At 33.7% G+C, this 11018-nt stretch overlaps 1 protein-coding gene across 4 annotated transcripts; it reads right to left on the reverse strand.

Annotated features, from left to right (window-relative positions):
- Nucleotides 1-8018: 8018 nt before the first annotated feature.
- Nucleotides 8019-10373, reverse strand: LOC124175502 (complex III assembly factor LYRM7). 4 transcript variants are annotated; one of them, XM_046555839.1, is made up of 5 exons: nucleotides 10125-10373; nucleotides 8925-8997; nucleotides 8611-8681; nucleotides 8371-8452; nucleotides 8019-8277 (listed from the first exon to the last, which is right to left on the reverse strand). In XM_046555839.1, the coding sequence occupies exons 2-5, from the start codon at nucleotides 8959-8961 to the stop codon at nucleotides 8147-8149; spliced, it is 321 nt and encodes a 106-aa protein (XP_046411795.1). In that variant the 5' UTR covers nucleotides 8962-8997; nucleotides 10125-10373; the 3' UTR covers nucleotides 8019-8146. The 4 variants fall into 4 exon arrangements, with proteins under 4 accessions (XP_046411795.1, XP_046411794.1, XP_046411791.1 ...); XM_046555838.1 differs by having other exon boundaries at nucleotides 8925-9025; nucleotides 10125-10370; XM_046555835.1 differs by having other exon boundaries at nucleotides 10121-10367.
- Between the last annotated feature and the right edge of the window lie 645 nt (nucleotides 10374-11018).

The raw sequence follows: 11018 nt of genomic DNA on the forward strand, positions 1-11018 counted from the left end.
TTCTACAAAAAATTATAAAAATTCACAATTTTCTGCGAAAGATAATTACAATTTTGGACTCACACAACATAAACTTTTCTTCTCGCAGTATTCTCATCGTTAGAAATTTCGTTGAAAAGTGCAACTTTTCATGAACTCTACGAAATTTGAAACGCCGGTAGATGTCGCATCTCTCTCACAAGGAAAACTTATGGGAGACAAATTAAGTACCTAGCAGAATTAGAGTCTTCATTTAAAGACTGAACTCATCTTTTGAGTATGAACTAGACATGAGTATAGTCCAGTCGAAATGTACGTGACTTCCATCAGGAAAGAACGCATCTCTGAAACTTATAGTATAGGTAAACTGGATGTCCAGTAGGGTGTCCCTTATTTAGGGTGTTGATGAATTTTTTCCGTCTAACCCCCAAATCAATGCCAAACAAGATCTCTAGATTACCTGTTACGATGATGTGATTTTTTTTTCAGATAATAGCACTAATGCCCACTCAAACCTCGCAACACTGATATCTAGACGGATTTAGAGAATGTCGTATATTTTTGAACTCACCTTGTCGCAATAGGTGAGTTTTATGAAAAAAACAAATATTTGTTATATTTATAAACCAGGAGTTTCACGTGATATTCCACGATCCATTTCAACATTTGATATAAGAAAAACGATCGCGTAAATGCGAACCATTCTACAATTATCTATAAAATACGATACTTAATCTACGAAAAAGTACGATAACCTACTAAAAATTCTATGCCAAAACTACGAAAATGTCCAAATTTCTTTACTCAATCTTAAAATAAAATTCGTAGTTAGGCGTCGAAATCATTTCCACCAGAGATGCTACTTCTTGAATCATCGCTAGATGGCGTATCTCTCTCACAAGGATCAAACAACAAGATAAGTAGCAAGCAGATAGGGGGGCTATTTTCAAAGATTCTTCTCATCTTTTTAGTATGATCTCGGAAGATTTTGAGAATTTGTCGTATACTTTGGAACTCATCTCAATTCGCTAGGTGAGTATCATGAAAAAAGCAAACAAAAGTTGTTTTTTCAATCTAGGTATACTCTGATATTCGACAAGGAATTACAGCCATTTAGACGATTAATGTACCAAAAACAATCACGAAAAAGCCAATTATTCTACGCAAATCCACGATAAACTGCGAAATTATTCAAAACATTCGACTCAAAATCTACGATCGTGATCCAAATTTCTTAAAAAATCGTTGAAATTTTTCCATCAGGAACGCGACCCCGATTGTGTCAACATCAAATTCTAACGTTAAGGTAAAATTTAAGTTCCAGTACTTAGGTATGATGTGACCGTACTGATCAATCATAAAGATTACACAATCTTCCACAACAATATTGTCAAGCGTCAGTGTAAAAATTTTGCATCCACATATAGTGCACCAAAATTATCCCAAAGAATAGCCCAATTTGCACAGGTTGTATTATAATTAGTGCGCTAATGGACAGTTTGTACATTAAAAATTATTCAATAAATTGAAAATTGTACTAAATATTTAGCAATACTTATGACCATCAGTTATCATACACCATTTCCACTACAGTCATCTATTTTATTGTTATTTTATTTGTTACATTGTTTTTTCCAGTTTGAGTATACACATTTACTACTAAAATTTTCCTAAACTGTACACAGATATTATACTAGGATAGTTGTCCCGAAATAAAGGAGGTTATTGCGGAATTGTCTGTGTATATTAGATCTGTCCTTAAGAAGGCCAAAATCGAATTTTAATGGTCTTACCCCCAAAGTGGTTCGTAATAATTCAAAAAAAAAATGTTAGAATTTTTAAAAAAATTTCGCTCCATATTTACCCACTGCTAGGAAGCCGTACTTTTTCCGATAAGAAAAGCATTGATTTTTCGTGATTTTTAATCTTTTTTTTACCTCTGCCCTAAATATCAGCTAAAAAATCGTAAATTCTCAGAAAATGTTGACAGTTATGTTACCTTTTTGTCGAATTTTTTGGAATTTGATACAAGCATTTTTGGGCTAAATTGATCGCATCTATATTCTTTGTATGTTGCGAAAAACGCGGAAAAAAGTCGAAAAACGTGATTTGGATATTTAAATATTGAAAGAATTCAATCGGAGTAGTCTTAAAACATACGGAATTCTTTGTACAAAATAATTAATCACGTAAACAAAATTCAAGGCTACCCCTGCAGCCAAATCGATTATGCCATGATTTAAAATTTTTCTGTGATTCCTGCTTCACTTGCTGTTCGAGCACGTCGCACGTTTGTCCTGAATGTTTGTTCGTATTATGGTTTGGAAATCAATTATAGCAATGAGAAAAAGTGCACCAAGATTTTCGATCGTAAGTTAACGAGAGTTGGATGAAATTATCCAAAATAAACTATTTGAGATTAGCTCACTGTGAAATGGTAAGTCTCCTTTGTTAATTTTGTTCTATCTACAACGCACCATAGTTCTATTTACAATAATATGTAGGGCTGATAATTAGGGCAGCGGTAAAAAAAAGATTAAAAATCACTAAAAATCAATGATTTTCTTATGGGAACAAGTAAGGCTTCCCAGCTGTGGGTAGATATGGAAGGAAAAATTTTTAAATATTCAGACATTTTTTTTGAATTATTACGAACCAATTTGGGGGTAAGACCATTAAAATTCGATTTTGCCCTTCTTAAGGACAGGTCTAATGTATATACATACCTACATTATTCCCATGTCCAACTCAGCCACTTTCACTCATCCCCGACGACTCCAAATTTCTTTTCTACGTGACTTAATTCTTCACTTTTCAAACATTCTAAGCCTATGGATTTCTGAAATTTCACGAAAATCCTACACAGATATCATTGATATCTGCAAGATCATAACTCTTCGGGTCACTCGTTGGGTTATGACAATTTACAGGAGACACAGATTGGAAAGGAAGACGGCGTAGAATATTCAAGTGAACCCGCAGCAAGCATTAATCATCAAGAGCCGACCAACCCATTTCTCGAAAACTTGCCGAAACCATCGGTCATATTCGCCCAGAATATTTAATATTTTCACCGAGATCGCAATGTTTCAAGACGGTGTTACGTCCCAGCCGATAATTAGGGCTGTACCCTCTCTATACCGTAACTTACCGACGTGCAGTTACCATAAGAGATCACGCATGCTCATACCATAGCCTTTAAGATCCATATCGATCTAGATTCAGTTACCATCTCGGTGTGCAATGGTCTCGCACCGACAATCTGCATACAACATACCATCTGTCATTTCGCAAGCGAGCTTACGTTCATTTAATGCTATGCAATATAGACATCATTTTCATTTCTTTGCTTTATATATTTAATTCCAACTCACGCATAGACCATATGGGTCTACAATAGAAATTCACGGAACTCAGGCTCATGAACCCTCACTGGCCAAACGTAAGGACGTGAGAAAAGACAAGACGATCAGTTTACAAAGTATCATTCTTAGAATTTAAATGTGCATTCTTGCAACTAACTATCTTGTCAGCACTGCACCGATTGGCCTCTTCAAGACCAATCGTCATGCACTGACGTAGCCATAAAACCAATCAGGAGTCTCTTCCAGATCTCCCACTATTGAAGATCCTTTCGAACCAGGCAGATGCAAAAGAGAATCGCTTCAAATATTGAAAGAGAACAGAACCAAATTAATTACAGAACCAATTTAGACTTCAGATCATTCAGAACGTATCGAAATCAAGAACGTTATAGATTATTCTAAGTCACCCGTTTCCTCTTGTAAATATTGAATCTGTGATTCCCTAAAATATATATTTTTATAATATTAAGTTTGATGGCTCCGAATTTTTGAGCAGAATGATTGTTTGTTTGTTTGTTTTTTTTTTTCCTGTTAAATCACAATTTATTCTCATTCCAAAGTTACAAGTATCAGAATTGAGTTCATACAAAGAGTAACGGTTGTACGTACATATTTAATAGGTACAGTTAGTGAAGGAGTACAGTTAGTGAATAACAACACTGTAAAAACCATAACTCGAAAATCGATTTAAAGAACATCTTATTGTTAAGAAATGTGTATTTTAAATTAAAGTGTTGTGTGAAACGAATTATTTCAATCACGCATAGTGATAGCTGGCACGATCCAAGGCAAAATTGCAGATCGAGACAGGCTGCACAAGAAATTCTACCCAAACCTAAACACGACAAGATTTCTCCCGACGTTCTTCCCAAAACGTAACAACGGTGCCGACAGATATAATAAAATTTCTGACAGGAATAAGAAAAATAATTATACGAATGCGAAGAGTTTTAGATATTTTAGTTTGTCAAAGGACGAAACGACTTATTGTTAGCTATAAAAAGTTTGGATGTTGGTCTGATACAAAAATTATATAGACTAAACCATCAACTCAATTCATTTCGTATTTGAAAAATAATGAATCGTATAAAGGACGTAGATGAGTTACAGGTATAACTGACTATTTCTGAACACACAAATGAAGCCAAGTCTTTTCACTCAAAAATACCACAATTTTCGGGAGAACAAATTTAGAGCCAAACATCGGAGAGATCTTGTATTTTCTCAGCTGTAGATTCTTCGATGTTCAAGACATTCTTAGGTATTAGAAAATGTCCTCATGACGTCAGAGTCTAGTTGTCAAAGCCATTTTATCACCACATGACCTAAGTTTTTAATTTTAATTGAAGCAAATGGTAATTCTTCGAGTTTCAAATTACTCATCCAACATAAATAAAACGTGATCAATAATATACCTGTTCTACTATCCATACGCAAAAGAACACGGTCAACACGGCTGTTGGCCTGGTTGCATTAGTTCGATTTTTGTCTACCTAGATGACTTATTGTAAAATTACAATCCCAATAAGTGGCATTCAAACGGACGTTGGATCGACAGTTATACGTGCCATCCACATTTACATTGCTCTTATGCCTCTTGACCATGCTTAACGGAGTCTAAATTTCTGAAGAGAACAGTCTTTCAATAGCCACAGGGTAATGAAAATTGCGAATACTTCCATACTCTTGCGAAAATAATCTCGACGTCAAACTGCGAAAAATTTCTGGTCGTGGAAAATCGTAGAAAATAGTAGCAAATCATAAAAAACCCACAAAGATTGCAGATAATCGTCAGAAATCGTAGTATTTTTCGTAGAAAAGTATAAATTTCTACGAAACGTTATGAAAACCAACGACTTTACATGACAAAGTACGAAAATTGCATTTGCAAGTAGATTTAATATTTTTTTCGCAGAATTTCGTAGAAAACTACGAGGATTAACAAAAAATTATGAATATCTACGACTTTTTCTGAAAGACGATTTCATTTTTGGACTCAAGCACTACATTTTTTTTTTGCCCAGAACCACGTTGAATTTCTACGAAAAATTACCCATTCCGACGAAGAATTATGAAAATCGGCAATTTTCTATGAAAACTAATTACAATATCGGATCCAACCCATCCGCTAGATATCGCATCTCTATCACAAGGAAAATTTATTGCAGACAAGTTAAGTACGAAGCAAAGTTTTGGTCTATATCCAAAGACTGATCTTCTCTGATGAGAATAATCTCTACGCCAAACTACAAAAAAGTGTAGATTATTGAAAATTGTCGGAAATAGTAGAAGATCGGTCCAAAAGCGTAGGAGATTATGAAAAATCGTCGAAAATCGTAGTAAATTGCATAAAAAATTACGGAAATCTACAATTTTGTTTGAAAAATTATGAAAATCTACGATTTTCCATGAAAATTCCAATTTCGGACCCAAACAAACGAGAATTATTGTTTGTAAAATTTCGTGGAAATTCGTGGAAAACTACGAGTTTCTACAAAAATTGATGAAGATCTACGACTTTCTATAGAAAATAATTATAATTTCCGATTCAGACAAAATGAATTTGTTTTTCGCAGTTATTCTTAGAATTTCGTTGAAAAGTACAACTTTTTATGAACTTAACAAATTTTTTGAACCATTTCTAAATGTCACATCTCTCTCAAAAATAAAATGTATGGGAGACAAGTTAAGTATCTAGCAGAATTTGAGTCTACAATCTACATTCGAAGACTGATCTTTTCATCTTTGAAGTTAGATCTAGGCGGATTTAGAGAATCTGTCGTATAATTTCGAACTCACCTTGTCTCAATAGGTGAGTCTAATGAAAAGACTAACATTTTTTTATTTTTCTAAACCAGTAATTTCACGATATTCTGTAACAAATTATATCCATTTCAACTATAAGAATAACGATCACGTAAACGCGAGCCATTCTAGAGTTATCTATAAAATACAACGATAATCTACGAAGAAATACGATGACCTACGAAAAACAACAATTTTTTACGAATATCAAAAGCTAAAAGTACAAAAAATTACACCAATCCATAATAATCGACGGAAGAGTACAACGTTTTACGAAAGCGTACAATAATTTAAGTAAAACTATGGTTTTGTACGGATATCAAGACCAAATAGTTAAAAAAAAAATTCCCTAATCTACGATAATCTACAAAAAAGTAGAATTGATCACCAAAATGTAAAATAATCTACATAAAAATATGGATTTCTACGAAAAATGAATGCTAATGGATTACAAAAATTTACGAAAACCTATGAAAAAGTAAAATAATCTACGAAAAAATTCTCTACTTAATCGTAGAAATTTTCGTAAAAAATCGTGACATGAAATTCATACTTGAGTATAGAAATTATTTCCTCCAGGGTATACAGAGAATAAAGCAAAAATCGGAAATATCCATTTTTTACCACAATATTTCAATTTCATCACAACAAGTGCAATTTATCTATAGATTGGATTTCACTGATACAATCTTCAGGCAAGTTTACTTATATTTCACCTCAATCATCTATAATTGAAACTTTCTGATAAGAGTATGGACATTTAATTTTCCGAACACATTTTTTATTCCAATACCGAATTAAATTACGATTATATTGAACACTCGTTTCAAAAAAATAACATAGACTCTTCTAGCGTTTTTTTTAACGCTTTTTCAAAAATTAAACTAATCGGAGTTCATTCGTAAATGGTAGGTATCATCATCACACATGACTGAAAAGTTCGATCGATTGATTTCGATTTGGATCATTAATCGAATTTAATCAGCTAACATTTTATTTATTATGATTATTTCGGGTCGCATACATGTTTTTGATGTAATAAATCGTTATTTATGCACCATACAGTTGTTTCTTTATCGTTTGTTTGATGTAGTGTAATTCTCAGTAATAGTGTTGAGGCCACTAAAAATAAATTTCACGTACGTTGGAACTACGATTTCTTGCCCAAAGAAGCTTGCACATTTTCATCGTGTGTTTCTTCAAATTTTATTTATCCGTAATAATGTGTTTAACTTTTTTCCCTTCAATCAATATTTAATATCTAGTATCAATTTGGCCTCAAGTAAAGGCTAAATATTGAAATATCTGTAACTAGTTTAAATTCGTCATTTCACCTACTAATAGCATAGTTTTTATTTACATTTAGCTTCTTTCCCATTTTTCTAACTTAGCACTCCATCGCCGCCGCCTTTTGCGTATAAGCAATTACACAACAGATCTAACTTTTCGTGTGACTGAATCGGACTCCAAATAAGTTCAAACTAAGTTTGAATAAGTGATTTCTGCCGGTTTTAGCAATTCAAAAAAAAAAAAAAATTGTGTGCAGTTGACACGTGGTAGAAATGACACCTTCAGAAACTAAACTGCGAGAGAATGAGGAGAATGCAGTATGAGGAGTAGAATAATTATTCATTTCATCGCGTCGTTTCATTTCGTTACATAGATAGTAGTTTCATTTCGTTTCATCGAGTTTCAAATCACTCCCGTGCTGAAGAAATTTTCACCAACGGCGCTGAAGAAGTTTTAACTTAAAAGAAAAAAAAAAAAAAAAATACCAATACACAACTATCTCTAGTCGAATGTAATGTAAAATGATTAGATTTGTATTATGTCTACATCATATAATTCTTTTGATAGATTCCTCATAGATTCTTTATGATACATCAATACAGATATGTTTATTCGATCTATCTACATTACACTGTACATGAATGCAACATATTATTAAAAATCAATATGCGCCAATATAATTTACATTATGATCCATCTATATCGATTCAGGATGTATTTGTAGTGTCGGAACATTTTTTGAAGTCCGAACTAGGTTTTCGTTGAGTGCTGGTGAAACATCCAGCTGCATCAAGTGTCGCATTGTCTAATTTCTCTGTGTCCGTATTAACGCGAAGTGCTGAAAATGTAAAAATATATCATGATGACCTTTTACTGTTCATTTTTATGTCTAGTAAAATCGACCCATATCATCAAGAATAAGTGATTGTACCAAACTTTCCTGGCTCTACTTCTCTAGCCTGGACAATTGTAGTTCGCACCTCTCGTTCAACTGCCAAAGCGAACTCATTTAACTGATGGAAAATGAAATATTCAATCAATGTTTCAGATTTTGTACAAATTTTTGTAATAAAATTTTCAAGACTAACCTTCTGTCTCAACAAAAATACCAGATTACATCATTTTTTTTATACTTTCAATGATGCACTCTCAAAAAGTGAAAATCACTCACTTCTGCAATTTTATTTTCATCTGTAACATCCTTGCATTTTCTGTACTCTTCATTTATTTTGTTTCTTGTTGCTAAATAAAAAAAACAAAATATTAATGCATGTGCGATGCCACTTTGAAGTGTCTTTTTTAAATGGTTTGAGGTGTTGCAATAATTTATTGTGCCATATTTTAAGAGTATTGTCACTTTGAAAATAGTTTCTTAGATTTCTTGAAATTTACAAACCAAATACATTACAGAAGCAAACGTATTTTATCCTTATCCTTCCTTAAATTTCTAAAAGACTAAATTTATTTTAAAAAATTTTAGTTCACCTTCCAAAGCATATTTGTCGTCTTGAAATGTATTCATGCGCGTTCGATGCAATTTTTTAAACGTCCCGAGCACCTGAAATCATCAGTCTTTGCATTTGCAACTATAAAACAAGAAACACAACGATAGATTAAGTTTTGCAGGATTTGGGAAAGCAGTATAATTAGAAAGAAGACATTCCATGCCAATTATCCAAAATGGGAAACTTTTCTTTGCTTCCCATATTTATTCAAAGGAATGAAATATCTGCCAATTATTTCAGATTTTTATGCAGACTTGTCCGATGACAATTTTATGCACAATTGACTCATTCAAAACTGAAATCTGTGACAAAAGTCTCTTTTCTCAATTTCCCAAGAGGAGTTAAATGAAATCTGATATAGCGTATTGATATCACTAGTCTTCACTAACTTATCTCTGTCTCCAGAAATAAGTACAAAATTCGTTAACCATACAAAAAAGTTGTTGGAATCAATCTATTGCTAAAAATAAGTAAGTCTACAAGTACAATGCCATATTTGCTCTCTGTCATAATTTATATCTAACTATTATTATAGTAGAAAAGATTTGAAATACTAATTGCAGAATGAAACATACTGTAAGAGAAAAAAATTTGACTTGATTGTTCTTGGTAAAACAATGAATAGCTTGTACTGTACGTTGTTTCGAAGTTATCTTCGAATACCCTTTATAACAGGGTCTGTTCAATACCGTTGACTGATATATTCTTCAGTCAACGTCAATACCATTAACACAAAATTTTTCATCTATTGTTGTTTTATTTTACAATACGTGTTTAAAGACACTCCAATTAAATAAAATGAGGCTGAAGTTACTGATGTTATTCTAATGATTAACGTTTTGAAAAACCGTTATTTCAGAATTGCAGGAGTCTGAAATTCAGAAAACGTAGAGTTCAGTGGTAATTCATAGTTTGAAACCTTAACTACTTCAAGGTCACTATAAACTTGCAAAATAGTAATTTTTTCCCCTAATGTTTCATTACGTTAACGTTACTAACTTCGGCCTCATTAAATGAATAAGTTGATTATGAAAGTTTACAGTTTACACAATGCAAGCATATCGTCGACCTACTACCAGTTCCTAACCAATTCATGTAGGAAAAACACTTGGAACGTTGAAATACCAAGATGCCAGAAAGTGACGTGCGCTTAATTGAATCTTTTTCAAAAATTACCTGCCTCCGAAGATTTCCACTCATTTTTCGACCGATATGATTTGCTCCGACAACGAAAACGTAACACGCTTGAAGTTCACCGAGTTGCCCCCCTTCTTCTGCAACACTCTGCTAATCAGCTGTAAATTGGTAAATACGGGCATTTGGGAGCACGTCTTGTCGCGCCGATTGCCGGGCGGTGGCAACGAGAAGTACTAATAGCGAGGTAAGCCTTGGATGCTTCAATTTTCACCGACTCAAGCCAGCTCAAGCTAACTTTATAAGTCAATTCTCCAATGAAGTACCGATATGCGTCTTCCATGATGGCTACATCCTGTTAGCGAAGTAACCTCATCCAATTAAAGATAGCCAGCCCTGGGTAACATTTTATGCAACTTCGGAGAGCCAAGTTAAGTGTTGGTCGGTAATTTACTGAGCGAAGACTGTGGTGTCCGGTCGATAACAATACATTTACTGCCTCTTTCTAACACACGACAAATACATGAAATAGAAAGAGGCAGAACATTTTTGTCGATATGTCAGTCCGTCGTCCCGTCACCACAGATCGCGTATCTAATCTACTATAATCGCTTATGTCGGTATGTTACCATTCAATTTGTGTCGCGAATAAATCTCCATAAGACTGGTGTGATTCTCTTTTATAGAATATGGCTGCTCAATGCTTTAAGCGATAACGGCGATAACTAAATACTACTTGAGACAGCCAACTGAACGGGGCGTTTTCAAGATAAGTGAGAAACGTGGTGCGGAGCGTCAATACGAATATTTTCTACTGTTACCGACTAATTAACATTCGGTCTCATAAGTGAGTCGGTAAGTATAGAACACTGCTACTACCTCCACCTGTCGTGCCCTATTGCTTGCTTCAAAAGAATACCCATGGCTGGCTGTTTAGCAA

The sequence above is a fragment of the Neodiprion fabricii genome, chromosome 2 (genome assembly GCF_021155785.1).
Source record: "Neodiprion fabricii isolate iyNeoFabr1 chromosome 2, iyNeoFabr1.1, whole genome shotgun sequence".
Taxonomy (NCBI): domain Eukaryota; kingdom Metazoa; phylum Arthropoda; class Insecta; order Hymenoptera; family Diprionidae; genus Neodiprion; species Neodiprion fabricii.

What these genes read in the sequence shown, in the direction of transcription:
- LOC124175502 (XM_046555835.1), bottom strand. Translation starts at nt 10,144, where the DNA reads ATGAGTGGAAATCTTCGGAGGCAG. An exon ending in ATGAAAATAAAATTGCAGAA is followed by an intron (nt 8,453 to 8,610) that starts GTGAGTGATTTT and finishes ATTTTCCATCAG; the next exon opens with TTAAATGAGTTCGCTTTGGC. An exon ending in AGTAGAGCCAGGAAAGTTTG is followed by an intron (nt 8,278 to 8,370) that starts GTACAATCACTT and finishes TTACATTTTCAG; the next exon opens with CACTTCGCGTTAATACGGAC.